The sequence below is a fragment of the Notolabrus celidotus genome, chromosome 19 (assembly GCF_009762535.1).
Source record: "Notolabrus celidotus isolate fNotCel1 chromosome 19, fNotCel1.pri, whole genome shotgun sequence".
In the NCBI taxonomy this organism is placed as follows: domain Eukaryota; kingdom Metazoa; phylum Chordata; class Actinopteri; order Labriformes; family Labridae; genus Notolabrus; species Notolabrus celidotus.
The window spans coordinates 13,129,499-13,151,328 of record NC_048290.1 but is presented as its reverse complement, the minus strand read 5'-3'; the positions used below and the strand labels follow the sequence as shown (position 1 = coordinate 13,151,328).

Sequence of the window (21,830 nt, the reverse complement as noted above, 5' to 3'; positions counted from 1 at the left end):
TCTAGAGGGGTAATAAGGCACTATGAGCTCTTTAAGATACAAAGGTGCCTGACCATTGAGAGCTTTGTAGGTCAGAAGAAGGATTTTAAGTTATATTCTAGATTGTAATGCACTAAATAACATCAAATTTCATCCCTTCTATTTAAAAATTCTTCAGCTGCAATTTTGTAAAGAAAAAAAGGACCAAACACCTGACTAAACTCTAAATATATCTTTATTGTTCAGTGATTCAAAATATATAACAAAATTATTGAACAGAAATGTTAGTGTGATTGTTTGCTCCTGAAATCTATAACTGTGATTATAACTATAACAATAGGTGAAGAAGCACATATTCAATATGCCACAATAACGTTGGTGAATGTGTGTTTAGTGAAAAATATTAAACTATGATCAAACTCAGTGCATTCTACGTCAAAGAAGCGGTGTTCATTTGTGAAGTCAAAGTGATTAACAGTGAAACTAATTTAATAAATTAACTCTTTACAAACAATAGAACACATATAAGCTTTTAGATTAAAATAAATAGGATATAAAATAAATAAACGCTAAAACTACTTCAAACACTGAAAGTGTGGGCAAATCAGACCCAGTACTGTTTAGTGTGAATCACTGGTCTGTGGTGTTTGTGTTTGGGTAAATTATTCTGTTTGACGTAGCATGGGTCATAATAATCCCACTCCAAGGCTGAAGATAGAACACCGTTAGACAGACCATCACTGTCTGCAGACAGAATCCGTAGGGACACACCTGAGAAGAATTCAGAGGGGAATAGTTACACACACTTAACACAACACACTTCTGGGTTTCTCTAAGTCGCTGCTGTAGACGGCCTGCTGCTGTGGACGTTCCAGACTCAAGCGGCAACAGCTACTACTACTACTATCCATCTCATCACTATCATCACTCTCTTTCTCTTATTCTCCTCTATCCATCTTTCCAACCCCTACTTAGTCGAGGCAGATGGCTGTCTAACATGAGTCTGTTTATGCTCAAGGTTTCTACCTGTTAAAAGGAAGTTTTTCCTTGCTGCTGTTACTAGCTAAACATGCATGGTTCAATAACCATGATGGACTAAGATGAGATAAGATGGAGTCCTGTCAGTAAGAGGGGACTGGATCTTATCCTGTCTTGATGTTGAGTCTTTGTTAATCATTTTACATAGAGTATGGTCTAGACCTGCTACGTTTGTAAAAGCATCTTGAGATAATGTTTGTTGTGATTTGACACTATACAAATAAAGATTGGTTGATTATCTTGGGATAACAACACTGGTTTCTCATCACAATACATTAATTCATCCACTCACTGAGATTACAAATCTTGTTTTCTCATGATAACAGGATCATTTTAGAATGTTCTGGCAACCTAGAAAACAATATGGTGGCTGGGCACTGTGATAGATCACACTATGAAATGCTATGTTGTAATTGCCCTCACTAATGAGCTAAGTTAAGCTGATTCGCTTTGGGCTTCTGAGACTCTGAGGATCAAATTTTGATCATCTAAAACTTTAAGCTTTTAATGACAACTTTTAAAGCTTGTCTGGGTCTTGCCCCGATCTACATTGCAGAAATGCTAACACCATACGAGCCATCTTGTGGCTTTAGACCCTCGGATGGGGCACTTTTGGTCGTTCCAAAGTCGAGAGGCTCAAACCCAAAGGGAATGGCATCTTCTCCTTCAGAGCCTCTCGACTTTGGAACGACCTCCCTGAGGAGATAAGGCTTGCAGTGACATCCTTTAAATATCTTCTTAAGACCCATTTTTACAGACTTGCTTTTATGTGATTTCATCCTTTTAGCTCTTTATTTCTTTGTTTTTTTGTTTTTACCCAACTAATTCATTGTTTAAATTGTATTTGATTATTTATTGTTTTATTATTTCTTTTTTCATTTATTATCTCAATGTTCCTAATTTATCCTTTTCCATGTTCTATTTTCTCGAATGTGATGTTGTCGTCTTCTTAAAACCTTTATATTGTCCTTTAATTCTTTATTTTCGTATCTATTTTTATGTTTTTTTATTTATTTATGTATTTTTTAAAAAACTTCTTTAACAATGATTTATTGGTCTACTATCCCACACTTTTTTTCTGTTCAATTTGCGTTTTTTCTTTTTAATCTTCTGCGTTGCATTTTGTTCTTGCAGTTAGAATTATTATATTTATTTTGTATTCCAAATCCTGCCATGATTTGTTGAATCCTGTTTGTAAAAAAAAATAAAAATGTATGGCTTCATGACTGCAGAAGGCTTCCATAGTCTAGCTTGTGTACCCTCTCATATTTGTTTAGATGCCTCATTTGGGGCGCTGGTGGCCTAGAGGTCTAAGCGTCCCACATACAGAGGCTACAGTCCTCGTCGCAGGGGTCGCCGGCTCGATTACTGGCCGGTCAACTATTTCCTGCATGTCTTTCCCCGCTCTCTACTCCCTACATTTCCTGTCTCTCTTAAGCTGTCCTATCAAATAAAGGCAAAAGGGCCAAAAATATATTCAAAAAAAAAAAAAGATGCCTCATTTAACATTTAGATACATGCTGAAATAATGACATTACAAAATGTGTACACTTTGCCTTAGAAATATAATACGCATGAGTTGAACTTAGAATAGGGCTCAGGTTATGCACAGATAGATACAATATCATTGATTTTTCATAAAAAGACCAAGATCTTTGCAAAATAAGCCTTCATTTGCTTAAAACACTTAATACGACATTAAACTGCCGCAAAACCCTCAATATTCTTCACCAAAGAGACTCTGTGTTTTCATATTTTTCCAGTTTGCTGCTGCAGTAACATTAGTTATTTATGACAGCCGTATTGATCACAGTGCAGCTGAAGCAGACTCAATCATACCTGCACTGGCTCCAAAGTCACTGTCCAGTCCAGGACCCACTGCTGATGTGTTCAGGCAGGACGTCTCTAAGGGTTGGTTGGTGCATTCAAACTCCATATCCACTTTGTCAAACACATGAACTGCAACACCTGGACTCACAGCTGTCAGCATATCATAAGATCTGCTACGGCGAATGTGCCCTTCGTGTTCTGTCTCCTGCTGCAAAAGAAAATGTGCGTGTTCTACATTTCATACTTGTCATCAGGATTAAAGATAACTTTATGCTTCATACATCAGTCTTCAATGGGCATTATTTTTTCTTTGAATGTCCTGTAGTGTTGGCACATAGAAGCTAAGAGTTCCTGTTTGTTTTGAATACATAAGCTGAGTAGGATAAAAGCAGTGACAGGAAGCACATGGGAACTGAAATAGAAGAGCACAACATTCAGAAATGCACCCTTCAAAAAGATGATGACTGACATGTAAGCCTAAGAATGAGCAGAGCTCCTTTAAAAAATATGAGGAAGCACGTAGAAGCAAGTACTTTTGTTTTCTGGGAAGATTTATCAAGAAATAAAGATACCGTATACATGACACTGAAGCTTACTTATACACCAAGATGTAACTTATTTAAATACTGAACAAAAACAATTACAGGGAGACAAATTAGTTAAAGAGGGTCTTGACAATTTAAAATGATATTCTTTTCTTTTTAACATTGTTCCAGAATAAACTAAGATATTTCTACTGCTTTTGATACAATTTCTGCACAGGTAACATTTAAAAAATCACAAACTGTTTTGTTTCCATGTTCACTGAACTGGATTTTTCAACCATACAAAAGCTTACAGCTGTTACACAGAGGTATTTTTAAGAAAACTTCCTTTTTCATTATTCATTTTAATTGTCAATTGTCAACTATCTAAATTCTCTTTCCAAAGTTAAGGGGTAATTTTAAACAGAAGATATCATATTTTACAACCCATTAAATGCTTTAATACTAACACAAGATTTGGTGTGTCTCTTTACTGAACAGCTGTGTAATTTAGTTTAAAGCTGGAAAAACATGTTGTGGTGTGCATAACAACAGGTGCAAAAAAGCATTTTAACAACAACTTGATTGACAGCTGCCATAGAGAGGAAACTCCGTAAGACCTCGGGACGGTACGCTGTAGGGCGGAGCTCGTTACCGTGGCAACACCGAAATTACCGTAGCAACACAGAAATTCTATACTGCGCAGAGTCTGGCTGCAAAATGGCTGCGCATTCGAACTGGGGTTTTTTTGGCTTCAAAGCCGTACAACAGGAAAAGGCAGAGCAACGCTGTCCATTTGTTCTACAGTCTATGGCTTTGACCAGCACTTATGTCAAGTTCACACCAGGCGAACGACCGCTCGAATACACATGTGAGAATGGTTTGTGTTTACTTGCGCTATTCACACGAATGATTTGCTCAATTTGCGTGTCAAAATTGCATGTCCACGAGTTTTCAGCGAATTTTCGCAAGAGGGAGAGGGGAGGGGTTCCCACCCGTCACGGGTTGATCTGCGCGCTGTTCAGCTATCGCGGCGCCATGGATTCGCTGGAGTTCAGATATTTCAACTCTCGCAAATCATTCGCCCAATTCGCTACGCCAGACCACTACTCGTGTCTATTCGTGTCTCTACATTGACTTTACATGTAATTCATTCGCACAAATGATTTTATTCATGTTTGGTGTTAACAACCCATAAGACTGTCAGGAGAGCTGGCACACTGACACACTTGGATCCTATCTCACCCCTCGATCCCAACTCTCCCTGTTCCATTTAAAGTTACTAACCATAGACCCTTCTGAGCTCCATTGTCTTGTAGGTTTACTCGTGTCATGTAGCCAACTGGGATGTGCTGGACTCCAACAGCTATCATTACTACTACTACTACTTGTCTCATCACTATCATCTCTCTCTCTCTCTCTCTCTCTCTCTCTCTCTCTCTCTCTCTCTCTCTCTCTCTCTCTCTCTCTCTCTCTATTATTCCCCTCTATCCCTCTTTCCAACCCCAACTCAGTCGAAGCAGATGGCTGTCTGACATGAGTCTGGTTCTGCTCAAGGTTTCTGCCAGTTAAAAGGAAGTTCTTCCCTGCTCCTGTTACTAGTTAAATACTGCGTGGTCCACTGCTCATGGTGGACTCAGATGGAGTCCAGTAAGTAAGCTGGGACTGGATCTTATCCTGTCTTGGTGTTGGGTCTTTTTAACATAGAGTATGGTCTACACTTGCTCTGTTTGTAAAAGTGTCTTGAGATAACATTTTTTGTGATTTGGCACTATACAAATAAAGATTGATTGATTGATTTTTCTTTTTATGATTAAATTAAACCACAGTGCCACACAGGAAAACTGTGGACATAAATAAACCACCCCTGGTTCATATTTAAATGATGAAGTGTGACTGGTGTTCAAGGAGGACTGGCTTTGCCCTTGGACACCCAAAAAGCTTCATGTGGCCATGCTGTTCAGTAAATATTAAAATTGAACCTGCTAATGCTTTGTCTAAATAGGATCACATTCTACTGTAACTTCACAATGACCTTAACAAGAGTTGGCCTATTTGACCACTTACCATAGGAGAGTTTGGTGGGACCAGGTTCACTCTGGTCTCAGCCTCTGAATCACTGGACTGTGCTAAAAGTGGAGCACTTTTACACCAGCCCGCTTTACTGACGCTGTAAATCCGTGAGCCAGAGGCCAGGTTCATTCTTGGGGTGTAACCAGCCGCAGAGGAGGTGGCCCGGATGGTGCTCGGCGCCCTCAGAGACCCTGACCCTGTGGCACCGTCTGGCCTCAGAAGCCGGATCCTATGATCCATCCTGCTCGCTCTCTCCCTAGATGATGCCCGGGATGAGGTGACAGGATGGGGCAGGACGGGCTCCGATAGAGACATATACGCTCTCCTCCCATCCTGTAGAGGTGTAAAAACCGAATCGGATGGTCTCCCGACTCTGTGCAGGTTAAGGTTGGACTGCAGTAGCATCTCTTTGTCCTCTCTAGTTTGTCTGCCGTTTTTCTTTGACAGGATCAGTAACTTGTAGCCCAGAAACAGACAGTTCAGCAGGAGCAGAATAACCACACAGGGTATGAGCAAAAGCACCACTAAAGTCAGATTAGTCACAGGGTAACCTTCATTCAGATTTGATGCTGTGGTCTGACTTATCTGCGACATTTCATCCCATAGGACATAAAGGATGCTTTTTGGAGAATAGCTGATCTCAACTGAGGATTCGCGATGATGTCTGAATGCACAGGTGGGCTGCTGTGTCAATCAATGTGGACTACGTTGTTTGAGTGTCTCTTTTCCACCTAAAGCCAGCATGCCAGCCTGCCTCTCAAATGTAAACAGCCTCCAAATGGTAATGTTGTCTTTTAACAATTTTGGCTTCATCATTGCAGACTGTCGGTGTTTACTAAGCAAAGGCTTGATGTGAAAGGCAGCCACGAGGATTACGGATCAACAGGTGCGTCCAATTAAGTGCAAAATGCTACGGCGTGCAGTGACCGCTAGATGGCAGCAGCTGGTCACACTCCTGCATCACTGCAGCTTTCTCCAGTGATGGTTTAATGCTAAACAATATTTTTTGTGGACTATAATACCTGATACATAAAATATATACAATATAATATAATATTAAATATACATATATATTAATATAAAATTACAACTGTTTATTTAGATTTTTCACAGCTTGACACAATTTCCAAATTACTTAACAGCTATGTAGAGTAAATAAATATATGTATATATGTATATATGTGTGTTTATTTATATATATATGGCAAGCCGTTCAGGAAATAATTTATGGAATGAAGTCTGAATATATGGAATAAAAGTCTGAATATATGGAATGAAGTCTGAATATATTTAATGAATATATATATATATATATATATATATATATATATATATATAATAAAATAGTAAGAATAAAAATAAAACAACCCATTGACAGGCATTTTCGGCAGAGGTCTTGGCCAACCATACAACAACGCTCTATGCAGAGCTCAGCTACATCTTATATATCGCATGATTATATATCCAATAATAAATACATTTGAAAGCACTTCTATCTTTGAGTAAAAATGTCCATCTTCAGTTTTAGACTTGAAGTCATCTGTTCCATTGTGTAGACCTGCTCGGTTTCCACTGCGTGGTTGTTGGTGGCTTAATATAATGCCTGATATTTTGTATTCCACCTTATATAGTTTTATATGTATTTTTTTAGTCCATTTATAGGGCTTGCTGAGGACTTTTGAATACAATTTATGTAGTATTTTTATAGTCCACTCAAAGGGTTTGGTGCAGCCTATATTATGCAGAGAATTTCTCTTTGCTTAGACTTTTGTAATAAAATTCAATGTTAGCTAAGTACTTTTGTAGTCCACTTTAAAAGCTTTTAGAAGACAGTGCTCCCTTACTTACTTTGGTTTTCATAGAGACCCAGTGTTTAAAGTCTTATAGATTGGATCTTATAGATAGGATTTCAACATACATCTGATTGAATCCATCTTAGTTTGTACATGTAGACATTATATCTCTATGAATCTGAACTGAGTTCCACAATTTTCATAGCTTCTTTTCGCTTTCTTGCTTTCCGAAGGTAATATGATCAGGATCACTTCATGCATTTTTATTGTTACACAATACTCAGTAAAATGAAGCAAGATGAAAGCACCGATTTTAACTGAGCTAAAAAACATGCCATAAGGACATAAATACCTGGATGATAGAAATGTTCTGCTTCAGTCAAAACTGGAGTTATTGTGCCCTGAATACCTCAGAGACATGTTTTGCAATGATATAACTGCCCTAGATGGCATCAGCTTGGCTTCCAGCTCTATCATAACAAACCTGAGTTCTTTTCATTCCAGACATGTCCTCCAACCCCCTCAGAAAAAAATAGCTTGTTAAAATATACTTGTTTTGGTTTTTGGGAGCTTTATGGTTCACTTAACTAGCTGCTGAGTGCTTTTATAGTCCACTTATTTAGCTTTTGTGTATTTTGTAGTCCACTTATCTTGCTTTTGTAGTACACTTGTGTCTAGGTTCTCAGTCATCCAGGTCATGGTAAATCAAGGCTTGACCCGAATAGACAACTGGACTTGATAGAAACTCTTGAAGACACATCACCTCTCCTCCGAAACAATAAACTTAAATTTGTTTTGGGGACTTTGTAGTACACATATATTGATTTTGAGTACTATTATTGTCCCGTTTTGTTGTTTGAGTATGTTGTTGTCAACTTCTTGTGCTTCTCAGTACTATTCAATCAATCAATCAATCAATCAATCTTCATTTGTATAGCGACAAATCACAACAAACGTTATCTCAAGACGCTAGGTCTAGACTGGACTCCATGTTAAATTATTAACAAAGACCCAACATCAAGACGGGATATGATCCAGTCTGCTTGTACTGACAGGACTCAATCTTATCTCATCTTAATCCACCATGAGCATTTAACCTCGTAGTATTTAGCTTGTTACAGCGGCAAGAAAAAACATTCTTTTAACAGGCAGAAACCTTGAGCAGAACCAGACTAATTTTCGACAGCCATCTGCTTCGACTGAATTGGGGTTGGAAAGAGGGATAGAGGGGAATATAAAAAAGAGAGAGAGAGAGAGAGAGAGAGAGAGAGAGAGAGAGAGAGAGAGAGAGAGAGAGAGAAAGTTTCCACTTCAGAGGACTTTGATAGTCCACTCATTTGTTTTTTGAGGACTCCAGTTTCCTCTTTTTGTTTTGTTGAGGACTTTATTGTCCACTTATTCACGTTTTCAGAAGACGATGGTGATGTGCTTTGACAAGTACCCAGTGTTGCAAAATATGTATATATTTCTGGTTACAATGAACAGTAAAGAGAAGAAGTTATATTCAATTTTTTTCTTTATTTTCATGCTTTCAAACTTGTCTCTATCAGGAATTACTACATCACTGCTCAGACTATGTACAAACATTTTCAAATAATTCAATAGAACATTTGACAAATGAATCTCTCTTAGAGACAATTTGTTTGAATTTTGTACACAAAGTAGATCTTTGCACACAAGTACATTTTGCTATTGTAATAATTCAATGCAAAAATCAGTCATATGAACACCATATAACTATAGTAAAAAGGATTTTTTTCACATTTTTTTCTACCGTTCAGGTTTAAGGAAGTCTATACAGACTTGAATATCACACTGATATCCTGCTAAAGGTTTGCAAGTATAACAGTACAGATTAGCTTTTTATTCAAGCAAAAGGCTGTAGAGTCAATGGATGCCCTCAGATACCAAAGACCCCATTCATCAGTACTGAACTCTCCTTTCATTCGGCATCGTAACTGTTGTGCAATGTGCCGAGCAGAAAGTCTTCTCTCTGAACTACAACTCACTAATGCACTGCCTGCCTTTTCCAAACACAATTGGAGGTTGTGATTGGTTGTGATATTAGCACCTCGGGCAAGGCTGTGTTTGTGAATTGATAACAACATACACGCTAGGTGAAGCTGCGTCAGTAGGTAAAGCAGGCTAGCACTGGCCTAGGCTGTGCTTGATGATCTCACGGGACTGTGGCGGGATCCTGTCAGGGAAGAGCACCTGGAACTCCACCATCAAGTCGCCCCTCTGGGATGGGCTTTTGGGCATTGGTAGACCTTCACCCCTGAGCCGCCGTACTGCACCAGGTTTGATGACATCGCTGCATGGAAGAGGCATCATTCGGTTGTCAAGTGTTGGGACGTTAACAGTGCAGCCACAGAGAGCCTGGAGAGGGAAAAAAAATGGACATTGAGTTTTGTAGAACAGTTATATTTAGAAACAGTTTCATAATGCATCCTGAGTGGTCTGACTGAGCTTGAGTACATTTGGAACAATACAACAAATCTATTAAATGCCAGGTCTTGAAATGTGTTAAGTTGTGTAACTGATAAATATGGAGCGTCTGCCTTTTGAAAAGCACAACCATTTTTCTGTTATGCAACAAACCGGTGTTACAGATGTTATAATCGTTGCTCTATTTCCTGCCTGTGTGTGGGAGTTAAGTGCTTCAGTGACTGAAAGGAGCCGCAGGAAGATGGAGGAGCTCTTTGAAATGCCAGTCCCTGTGACTGCTGCCCTGCTAATCTGTGTGTGGGATGGCTGAAGTGAGAGCCAGCAACACAGTGAGCCAAAAAAGCTGCCTCTCTGCCTGCCTGCCTGCCTGCCTTGTTAAGGCAGAGGAGTCTGCAGCACACATAGTGACTGAGAGGGAGAGTGAAGTGAGATTCATGGGGGCAGTTGGAGCTGTTGCTAAATTTAGCTCCTGCTCCATCGCTCTCTGCAGGGGCTGATGAGGTAACCAAGGCGTTGGCAGGCTGCCGCTGCTGTTCTGTTAGTGGGGGTCTGTCAGGCTAATGAAAACTGGGGGCTTTTTTACCCCAAACTGAACAATGTGTTCTGCCCTAGAGCTGCATTAGAAGTCTGAACCCTCCCTGAGTTCGGCTGAGATAGAACCTTCCGGCTATGTCTTATTGACGCCTCACTGAAATGGATTTTCTTTGTTTTGCCAGAGAATGCATCACTCCACAGTTATGTAAAGGACTGGAAGTGGTGGTTGGATCAGAGCCTTTTTCTGTGTAGGTGTGATCAGCTGGCGAATGACATAGTATTTCTACTTATAGAGCAGCCCCATGTTTCATAATGAATCACTCATGTTGTCAGGACTGATGGCCTCTGTGGGGGTCAAACCTAACCCTGACTGACCTTCAAACTTGATGTAAATGCCCCAAACTCACCTCTTTAAGGGTAATCTTGGCTGTGTAGACGATGTTGGAGCCCTCCCTCTTGTACTGAGTGTGCTCCTTGTCCCTGAGGATGAAGGTTATGTCTGCAGGGGTGCTGTTGGGTGTCTCGTCTCCCTCCCTTGGGAAGGTGATCTTGGTCCCGGCCTTCCAGCCTTTCTTCACCACCACATTCAGTACTTTGTCTTCTGATCGCATGCTACGCCCGTCAGAGTTAAGGCGACGTCGGGTGATCTTCACATGCTTGGTGCAGCCTTGCATCACCTCCTCCAGGGTCACTGGCAAGTCGTGGACCACCTCTTTGCCCTGCAGCCGGCGCTGACCTCTCCTTAGCCCGCCTTCGCAGCCGGCATTGCCACCCACGTGGCTAAAGGGGAAGCGTCTGAAGGGGTTGAAAAGGTCCTCCTCACTGTCCCCATCAGGGCCGAAGAAGATGTCAAAATGGTCGGAGCCATGGAAGAAGGAGGAGAAGGTGGCGTGGGGGTCACCGTGGAAGGTATTGCGAAAAGCGTTGCCTTGGTTTGCCAATGACATGCCGCTTTTAAGGCCTAAAAATGAAATGAAACAGAAGAGGTTGAGTTAAATTCTTAAAAATCTGCCTTATTCATGTGTTTCTAGAGAGTTTAATTAGGATAGGCTGTTAAGGAGTTTTGAGGAAAACTCTTTCATGGCACCCTGAATAATTCAGCAGCCTCACAGCTGTTTGTGCCAAACATAGCTGATTTAATAGGAGTGGTAGAGTTTTAGTTATCCTCCCACTGCGCATCAGCATTTAGCCTTGATGAAGACATGAATAGTTAATGCAACAGCCTAAGCTACAGTGATTAGCCTTCTGGCAGCTACTATTTCAGCTGTTTAACTCACCTTCTTCCCCAAACTGGTCATAGATGCTTCTTTTCTTGGGGTCAGTCAGGACTTCATAGGCTTCTGCGATCTCTTTGAACTTGTCCTCTGCGTCGGCGTCACTGTTCTTGTCAGGGTGGAACTTGAGAGCCATCTTCCTGTAGGCTTTCTTGATCTCGTCCTCATTGGAATCAGGGGAGACACCCAGGACCTTGTAGAAGTCTTTGCCTGTTGGTTTGATTGCCAGGCAAGGTGTGTCCTGCTCGGATTTGGTACCTTCCTGTTAAAGACAAGAAGAGTCAGGCATTAGACCATTTTGCTTTTCATTTGTGCATTAGTGAATATGTGTGTTTTCTTTCAATATGTCCTAGATCTCATATCAGCTAGTGTTAAAGGCTGCAAAAAGCCTACTATTCAACCCTCATCCAAACAGACTGCATGGTTTATATACATCCTCTACACAGTGCTTCAAGGTTTCTATTAATATGAATAAATTTAACCCCCAGCAGGGGAACTCTCTGTGGGAACACCCTTATCTGTGTGCTGCTGCAAAACCATGCATTGAATTTATAAGCGGGTGCACAACACAACGTGAGAGAGGATTGTGTGTGTGAGGGTGGGGGGAAGTGGTGTGTGGGGGAATCGTGAGGGGGAATAAAACTTCCCCCAATGACAGAGATTCTCTGCAGCGATTGGCTGAATGTGCATCTTGCATATGGATGAATTCATAGCAGCAGATATGAGTCAATAATAGATGACTGCAATATTTGCCATTTTTTTACTTATAGAAAATACATTAAGTTGTAACTTATTATAGTAGCAAGTTCAATGTGTCCATAATCTAATGTAATGTTCAAATGGTCGTTTAAAGGCACTATGAGGAGTTTTTCACCAGCTGAGCTACACACTGAAACCAACATTGATGCCTCTTTATGACCTTCAAAAGCAAACAAAACCATAAACAACAACACTGATACCTGCTCTGTTGTAATTTTTAATGCCTTAAACCACTCAGAGGGGGTAGCTGTCAGACCACATGATTGACATTTGGCTTTAGAAACACCCTTTTTCAGTTGTTTTCATGGCAAATAATCAAATTGAGTGATACATCTGGCTGTTAAAAGACAGCAGGGTGAGGTTTTTGTTGAAAACACTACTTTTGCATGTGCAGAACAAGAGATAAGAGGTATCACTTTGTCCAAAATGGGGCGCCAAAACTGATATAAATCAAAAGTTCCTCACAGCAGCTTTAACAGGTTGAAAAGGTTGAAAAGCTGAAATAAAACTTGTACTTACCGCTGATGAAGATGATCCGGAACTGTCACCCCTGTGCATAACTCGCACTTTGCACTTGACATTGACATTTTTGTGCTTCACACCGAACTGAGTCCAGATAAGAACCATGATTGCTGTTTAAAGTTGAAGGTTGCTGTTTTTGTTTGGGCTACGTGTCGCTGTCCAGTCGCGCTGGTGCTGAAATGGCTCTTGCTTTAAGCGCTGGTCTGTCGGCTCCGTCCTGCTTAAGCTCTCGTCGGCTCTCTGTTAAATACCGCCGCGGCAGCTCCTCTACTATCCGCTCACCCACCCACGCAGCGTGAGCGAGCTTTCCCCGGGCCCGCCTATTTCCTCACGCGCGACAGGGGATGCCGGTGTTCTCACTTCTGTTCCATTGGTGCACTGGTGATGATCACGCGGATGTTGCAGCCTCCTTCTCCATCTCGAGGCAGGTTTCCGGAGTTCTTGAAGGCAGAGCCTAGCAGACAGTCACGACACAGAAGCAGAGTGTTTTTTTTTTTTCGTTACAGACAGACAGAACAGAACAGAACAGAACAGAACATCCAGACATGTTGTTAAAAAAGATCCAGCTGGCTGCCTAGACAACCTCTAGACAGATACTTATGCAGTGAAGGGGCTCCTGTCCTCAAGTGACTGTCTGTTTATTTAAACATGAGAGGCTTAGATAATAACACAGTATACCTTTCTGTGGATGAGTGGACTTGTCCAACCTTTTTTTTTCCTGCTTCAACAGGGTCAATTCAGAACAGCTATTTTTAGCAACCTGCTCTGCAGTGGTACTCTTGTCCCTAAGTTACACAGCCAGACATTTGAGGGAGCAGGTAAGGCTATAAGGATCGATGGGTGTTTGCATAATACAGTCTGTACAGTCTTGAACCCATCTCGAAAATAGCATCAGTAGAGGTGTAAGTATTCACATACTTTATTTAGCCTTAATAAAAGCAAATCGTGCATTCAAAATCTTACTCATACAAAACCCCAGAAGGGATTTCAACAAAGAGTAAAAATACTCATTGTGCAAAAAAAAACCAAAAAAAAAAAAACCTGGCAACTTTGTTATTTGTAAGAAATGCAGAATATTTCAAAATCTTAAAATACAACCCAGATTCCAGAAAGACGAGGACACTATAAAATGTTAACATAAACAGAAGACAAAGACACATATCCAATGTTGAAACAAAAAATATATGTATGCTCATTTTTAAGGGGGCACCATATGTAAAGTGGTGCACATAGAAAAAAACAGCAACATTTCTCCACATTTAGCTCCAAAACGTCATAAAAACGTAGAGTGAATTTTTCAAAGTAACTTTTTAAAATCACATTTAGAGCAATTTTTATTTATTTTTGTTTTGACAAATATATTTAAATTAAAATCCCTGGTAAACCCAGATGCTAAATATAAATGTTAAATCTAAATATTAAATCTAAATCTCAATATTAAATCTAAATGTTGAATCTAATTTTGGATTGTTAAATCTAAATATTAAATTTGGCAGTTCAGGTTCTCCTTTGTTGTATTCTTGGTTTCACAATGCTCTGAATGTTTTTTATTGAGTGTCAAGTCAGGACCGCAGGCAGGGCTGTTTAACACCTGGGTTCCTTTACTGTGGAGCCATGCTATTGTGATATGTGCAGAATGTGGTATGGCAATGTCTTGGTGAAATATGCAAGATCTTTCCTGAAAAATATATGGTCCCTCTCCTATTTAGAGAGGATTTCCATGATTTCCAATAAGAGTGTCACATTTTGATTCATAATACCACAGGACAGCTCTCCGCTTCACCTCGGTCCATCTTAAATGGGCTCAGGCCAGAGAAGTCACCACCATTTCTGGATCATATTTATATATGGTTTCCACTTTGCATGGTACAGATTTAACCTGCATTTGTGGACGCAGGGGCATCGGTGTAAAATGTGATCACAGACAATCGTTTTTGGAAGTGATTTAGAGCCCATGCAGTGATTTCTATTACAGAGTCAGTTTTTAATGCAGTGCTGCCTATGCGTTCTGAACATCACATTCATCCAACACTGTTTTTCATTATTGTTAGAATCTGTTTTCTGTATATAATATTCAGAAATCTGAATATTTTTATGATGTAATATACTGTAGTTGATGAAATCCCCAAATTCTTTGCAGTTGTGTGCTGAGAAAATACGCTCTGAAATTGATAAACTATTTGCTAACACAGTCTCTCACAGAGTGGTAAACCTCTTCCCGTCTTTACTTCTGAGAGACTTGTCCTTTCTGAAATGCCCTTTTGATACCTGGTCATGTTAACACCTGTTGCAAATATACCTTATCAGCTGGGAGATGTTCCTTCAGGTGTTTTCCAGTTCCAACTGGCATTTAACTTAATATGAGCAAATTTTTTTCATTTATATTAATTCAATTTTATATCTAGAGCAATAAAATGTTCCAATTTCAATCTAATTTGTTGCCTCTACACTAGTTTCAATTAAGTATATGGTTTAAATGATTGACAAACTATAGAAATCCGTTTTTAACATTATTTTTCAGATTATCACAACTTTTCAGGAATCTGGGTTATAAATTCTTTGAAATTGAAAATGTTATGCTGAAAAGTTTATAGTTATATGTCAGGTAAATTAAATGGAAATTACTTGAAGTAAAAAAGTAACATGTAATGGAAACACTCCAAACTGTATCTGAAGCTAACTTTAATTTTGGATTGATTTTGTCAGCCCCTGTGGACAATGCAGTACTTCTTATCTTGGGTATTTTATATTTTCTGACAATTCTGCTGACTTTGAACTGTCACACAAGTCACTCACTGTGAATCTATTTGAGAGAAATTGCAAACAAAGTCACAGACTCCAGAGTAGAAGCGACAGACATTGTTAAAAAATACCTAAAACCAGTGGATCTAATTCCTGATGGTCACTTTTTGTAAATCATATAAGGCATCAATATCAATTTCAGTCTGTTTCATAACCACAAGTCTCCTCACAGGAACATTAAGTCTTACACTTCAGTACCCTTTGTACAAGGTGCCAGTGAATAACATATCAGTACATACAGTACATACCACCAGCAGTGAAGTTGCAGTGGTGTTGGTTTGAATTGCATTTATTTCAAACTCCTGAAATATATCTAGTGGTTGTGGATAAAGAAAATGTGCTGTAAAATTGAAAATAACATAAAAGGAAAGTAGGACAAATTCCAACCTTCTGAATGCCTTGACCTGCACTCCAAATGTGTCCTGGTTTATTTCCTGTAGCTGAAATTACCCTGGTTCCAAATTATTCTGCTAATGGATTTTTCACAGCAAAGGTCACCCAGTTTTACGGAGGCAGTATTTATTTTAATGATTCCGGTCTCTTTGAGACTGTGCAGGTGTTCATTTAAATGTGTCCTCCCCCGCAGTCCTGCATTGCCACTGCATATTGTGCCTCTGACAGTAACTGCAAAGCAATGCAAATGAGCCACTTAATAACCCACAGCAAACAGCTGTGTGAAAGAAAAGGGCAACTTGCCTTGAAGTTATGTAACCAAATGTGTTAAAAAAAAAATCTTGTGCTGTTTAGGAAGTGTTAAAATATTCTTCTCTGGTGAAAATTGAAAGTATCACCTCAAAAGGAAGCGACAGAAGGATGCAAATTGTCTTGCCAGAAACAGGAACTAATGTTTTCAGAATCTGACTTTATAACCATAATAGTAAGAAACTGTTCAAAAACTATTGCAGTAGTGAGCTTGGTTAAATTCATTCTTTATTTCAACTTACTGCAAAAAAGACCTTTAACCATCATCAATCTGCTCTCTATTAAAGTAAGTGTGTCAGTGGATCAAATGTTTTTACAAAGCCCAAATCAAACATTAGGGCTGGAATCAGCGATTGTGTCTGCAGATCATTCAAGATAATCTCTCTTTTACAAAAAAGATACACAAAACTTTACTGCTATGATCAATCAACCAATCAACCAATCAACCAATCAACCAATCAACCAACCAACCAACCAACCAACCAATCAATCAATCAATCAATCAATCAATCAATCAATCAATCAATCAATCAATCAATCAATCAATCAATCTATCTTAATTTGTATAGCGCTAAATCACATCAAGTGTTATCTCAAGACGCTTTTACAAACATAGCAGGTCTAGACTGTACTCTATTTCGAATTTCTAACAAAGAACCAACATCAAGACCTGATACAATCCATGAGCATTGCACCTTGTAGTATTTAGCGAGTTACAGCGACAAAGATAAAAACTTCCTTTTAACGAGCAGAAACCTCGAGCAGAACCAGCCTCATGTTAGACAGCCATCTGCCTCGACCGAGTTGGTGTTGGAAAGAGGGATAGAGGAGAATAAGAGAGGGACAGAGAGCGATGATAGTCATGAGATTGGTAGTTGTAGTAGTTGCTGTAGCCACTAGAGTCTGGCACGTCTGTAGCAGCTGAAGTCTGGAATGTCCACAGCAGCAGGGCATTCACGGCAGCAACTCAGGGAAACCTACGAGACAAAGGAGCTCAGGGACTCCAGAAAGATGTAGGGTTAGTAACATGATCAAGTATTAAGAAAAGCTCTTTAGTGGTGATTCCAACTACTCGTAGCTTAGCCTAGCCATTAGCCCATTAGCTGTTGTAGACATCCTGCTGCTGTGGACATTCCAGACTCCAGCTGATATGGACGTGCTGGACTCCAGTGGCAACAGCTACTACTACAATCCGTCTCATTATCATCACACTCTCTCTCATTTTCCTCAATCCCTCTTTCCAACCCCAACTTGGTCGAGGCAGATGGCTGTCTAACATGAGTCTGGTTCTGCTCGAGGTTTCTGCCTGTTAAAAGGACATTTTTCCTTGCCACTGTAACTAGCTAAATACTGCAAGGTGCAATGGTCATGGTGGATTAAGATGAGATAAGATCGAGTCCTGTCAGTAAGAGGGGACTGGATCGTATCTGGTCTTGATGTTGGGTCTTTGTTATTCATTTAACAAAGAGTATTGTCTAGACCTGCTATGCTTGTAAAAGCGCCTTGAGACAACGTTTGGTTGTGATTTGGCGCTATACTAATAAAGATTGATTAATTGATTGATAATCAGAGGTCAAAGGTCATGGTAATCTCACTTTGGTGGCTGTAGAAATGTCCTCAATGCCTGGAGGGAATTTGGTCACATCTGGTTTGTCTTTGTGTTTTTGGCATCCACAGTCAGTAAGTTGGCTATGTACTGTATTCTACCTCTTCTGTGCCTGTTAATTCTGCTTTTGAAAGACGGTTTCTCTGACATACACATGCTCAGAAGGAGATGGAAAGAATGAGATGATTTTGGTTGATATATGCAGCTTCTTTTGGGTTATATAGTCCTGATCTTGTAATGTTTGTTGAGGCTAAAATCTCTGGGAGGAAAGGCCAACTTTTAAGTGGCTTCAGGAGTGACCAACCGGTAGTAGTAAATAACCATTATATTGCATTTGTTTACAGTTTGACCGGCAATTTGAGATTTAAAAAATTGTGAATATTTTAAAAATTGGTTTTAAGTATGGGTTGTTAGCTAGACCTTTATGCTAATATTTATATCTATAGTTTATTTATTAAGTAAGGCCACATTGCTGATTTTTGAATAGTTCTGAGATTGGATTATGGATTGTGTTCCTCCACTTTAGTTACCCACATACACTGCTGTCTCGCATACTGTCAATTCCTGCTGATACGATGATGCACAATATCCCTCGTACAACAAATGGAAACCAGAACAATTCTGATACCAAAATCTGGTCCTGTGCCTACAGATTCTTCAGTTTTATGTAGAATCTGTCAAAATAGAGTAATGTTGGCCGGTGCTTCTATTTTTTTCTTAGGGGAATATATTCTTTGTATATTTTCACTATAAAAATATAGCCCCCGTCCTGGCCCCAATTGCACTGTCAGTCTGTTTGAGACACTTGTGGGTAAAAACGGAATCTTCACTGGACTGCGTTGGCGTACAACATCGAGGCTCTATTTCTGGATTCAGAAAATGAGGGGAGTGAAAGTAAAAAAATGTAGACCCACCCCTTCTCTCCCAAAACAATCAGACAACTAACATATAGTTGCAGATAAAGATGACACATATGACTCTCTGCTTTTTCTAACATCATCTCCTCCTAACAGTTTAAATGCAGGCCCCCCGCTCAGGGAAGTGTGATAATTACAGAAGATTCCAGAAATATCATTCAAACCAACATAATCCTACTAGTATAAAGAATAATTACGACATGGTAGTCACTCTGTTTTTATTAAATTCTGTAAATGTCCTCCAAAGCTGCTTTTACTCCCATTGACAAAGAGTCACCCTATCTATTTACAGATCATACTACAAGATTACAACACTGCGTTGCCTGAGCAGCATGCAGTGAAGCAATGGAAACGGAAATCGGTGTCACAGAGATCCTACATACATGGCAACACTTCCTCTGCTGCAATGCTTCGAACATCCAATGGAGGATGGAATATCCTGAGGATTCTCCTTTCGTCTCACAGGAAACAGCGGACATATATGGTTTGAAACATGTCGAGCCAGGAATCATGATGCGCCAGATCGCAGCTCTTACATTCTATTCACAGACTGAGCTGGAGAGAGTGAATCAGAGCAGCCTCTTACACTGTGCTCATTCTTCCTACCCACAGGAACAGTCTGACTCTGTGTATGGACAGGTTTTCACACATTCAAGCCGTCTCTCTCACAGATACAGAGACAAAGTAACTGTCAGTCTCAGAGATGAGAATGCTAATTAAAGGGCCAAGTTGTCAAATGGTGAGAAGACAGACAGCCTGCATGTAGCCTTTAATGTTATCACATGCTCTGTAGATGGATTAAACATCCACCATCGATCCACTTCATGAACATGGAGTAATCCATGTTCATGTCAAACATAGGGATGTTCACCTGCAATGGTATACATACAGTACATGCCAGTTTTTATGTAAAGGAACAGAAATGAGTTAACATCTAAAAACAAGAATTTTCTTCAGGAAGAACCTTTCTGTTACTCCAATTTTTGAAAAATTGGAGGTCCCTCCAAGCAGACTCCCCCTGTTTTTAATACACACATTTTTTAGTGATTATAGTAATGGGGGTAATGTGGTAGTAATGTGGGAGGCTCTTTGGTTCACCATTTTACTCCAAAATTAAATATTTTAACAACTTTTAAGCACAAGTTAAAGTTCTGTGCAATTTGTAAACACAATGGAGGCCCATATCTGCCATTTTAAGGAAATAATTGAAAGCATAGACTTGAATGTAAGTGTAATAATAAAGACATCACCTCTATCAGTTATAAGAATGGGAAAAGTCATGAAAATTTGAAGATCTAAGTCATTGCTATGAGACAAACTATTACTACTTTTGGATAAAAGTGGGATATCAAATTGTACAAATGAGATGGGAAAATTTAATTATGAGTTAAAAACCACACAGTATTAAGTATTGTATTGTACTGTATTAATTCTTCATCCAATGTTTGTAAACTTTTGTCCAAAGATATGAATTTTTATTGTGTAATCATGAACATTTCTCCTGTAGTTTTGATTGATTATTAAAAAACTGTTGGTGACTATTGGAATATTTTACATTGTCTTGTATGTTCCGCTGAGTCGCAGCCGTAGATGGCCTGCTGCTGTGGATGTTCCAGACTCCAGCGGCAACAGCTTATACTTCTACTACTACTACTACTACTACCACTATCAGTCTCATCACTATCATTGCTCTCTCTCTCTTATTCTCCTCTGTGCCTCTTTCCAACCCCAACGTGGTCAAAGCAGATGGCTGTCTAACATGAGTCTGGTTCTGCTTGAGGTTTCTGCTCGTTAAAAGGAAGTTGTTCCTTGCCGCTGTAACTTGCTAAATACTGGGAGGTGCAATGCTCATGGTGGATCAAGATGAGATAAGACTGAGTTCCGTTCATCTAGAGGGGACTGGCTCCTATCCTGTCTTGGTGTTGGGTCTTTGTTAATAATTTAACATAGAGCATGGTCTGTTCCTGCTATATTTGTAAAAGCGTGTTGAGATAACGTTTGTTGTGATTTGGCGCTACGCAAATAAAGATTGATTATTTGATTAATGATTTGTTGATTATTTTCATTGTTATAGTTTATACTTCTCTTTTTGTAACCAAAAAAGTTGCATTTAATACATCACCCAAGGCTACTTGATGGCCTCCATGAATATGGAGAATATTCAATTCTGTTCCCAGGTAACATATTCCATTGTGAGGCTCAGACTAACAATGTGGCAATTTGGTGAAATTGCAGGATTAAAATGCTGCCACCTGCTTTGGGAATGTAGAATATGTAGAAAATAATTGCCCTGCAAGCCAACTTAATGAATAGCCCATTTCACCAGGGGCCACATATCCCACATTAGGCCACCTATAGGCTACCTATTGTAGTGATAAGAGTCATTATTACTTCTAGCCACTAGGTGTCATGCTAGATACCATAACCTTGTAAGTACATTTATATTGCTATGGTTACACTAAGATATAGTGGTAGAAGAAGATACCTGCAATGCTGTGATGTTGTTTAAAAGCTATTTACAAGGGACATTAAAAGTCCTTGTTCGAAGCCCATGTCTTCTTATATGTTTTAAAGAAAACACAACACCTATGATCAATGGTGCATGGTACTGACCTTTGGCCCCCCTTTTTCTCAAATAGATCTGTCCATTCGTGATGTGTCATGATCAAAAGCTGCAGCTCTGGGAGCCGATGCTTTATAGTGAATCAGAAGAGCTGGCTCGCATCGTGAGAGAGAGATGGCACCATGATTTTTCCTTTTGCTGCTTAGCTCTCAATGTGCGCTGCATGCCCAGTGGTGGGCGTGACCAAACCAGGATAGGATGCAGCAGCATTACTGATACTTTTTGCTTTTGACAGATTACTCGCACAATAGACAGAAATGTCATGCATTTTGAACGTCTAACAGACCACTCACTAACACTTTTGTCCAGTCTCACCTCGTCAATGAAAACTCACACACGTCTTGTCATGTTTAGTCATCAAAGAGTTATGTTTAGCTCGTCACCGTCTCGTAATCGTAATGAAAAA

The 21,830-nt window shown here is 39.7% G+C and overlaps 2 protein-coding genes and 1 long non-coding RNA gene across 3 annotated transcripts; 1 reads left to right on the top strand and 2 right to left on the bottom strand.

The window, feature by feature from the left end:
• Positions 1–196: 196 nt before the first annotated feature.
• Positions 197–6,340, bottom strand: hwa (huluwa). Its single transcript, XM_034709650.1, has 3 exons — positions 5,439–6,340; positions 2,857–3,055; positions 197–750 (listed from the first exon to the last, which is right to left on the bottom strand). Exons 1-3 carry the CDS (start codon positions 6,036–6,038, stop codon positions 584–586), a joined length of 966 nt encoding a protein of 321 aa, XP_034565541.1. The 5' UTR covers positions 6,039–6,340; the 3' UTR covers positions 197–583.
• On the top strand, positions 5,536–20,366 carry LOC117831125. Its single transcript, XR_004634914.1, has 3 exons — positions 5,536–6,120; positions 6,266–6,330; positions 19,094–20,366. It is a non-coding gene; the product is annotated as an uncharacterized LOC117831125 (long non-coding RNA).
• On the bottom strand, positions 8,736–13,238 carry zgc:122979 (uncharacterized protein LOC641576 homolog). Its single transcript, XM_034709649.1, has 4 exons — positions 12,772–13,238; positions 11,497–11,755; positions 10,627–11,180; positions 8,736–9,616 (listed from the first exon to the last, which is right to left on the bottom strand). The coding sequence occupies exons 1-4, from the start codon at positions 12,877–12,879 to the stop codon at positions 9,383–9,385; spliced, it is 1,155 nt and encodes a 384-aa protein (XP_034565540.1). The 5' UTR covers positions 12,880–13,238; the 3' UTR covers positions 8,736–9,382.
• Positions 20,367–21,830: the final 1,464 nt, after the last annotated feature.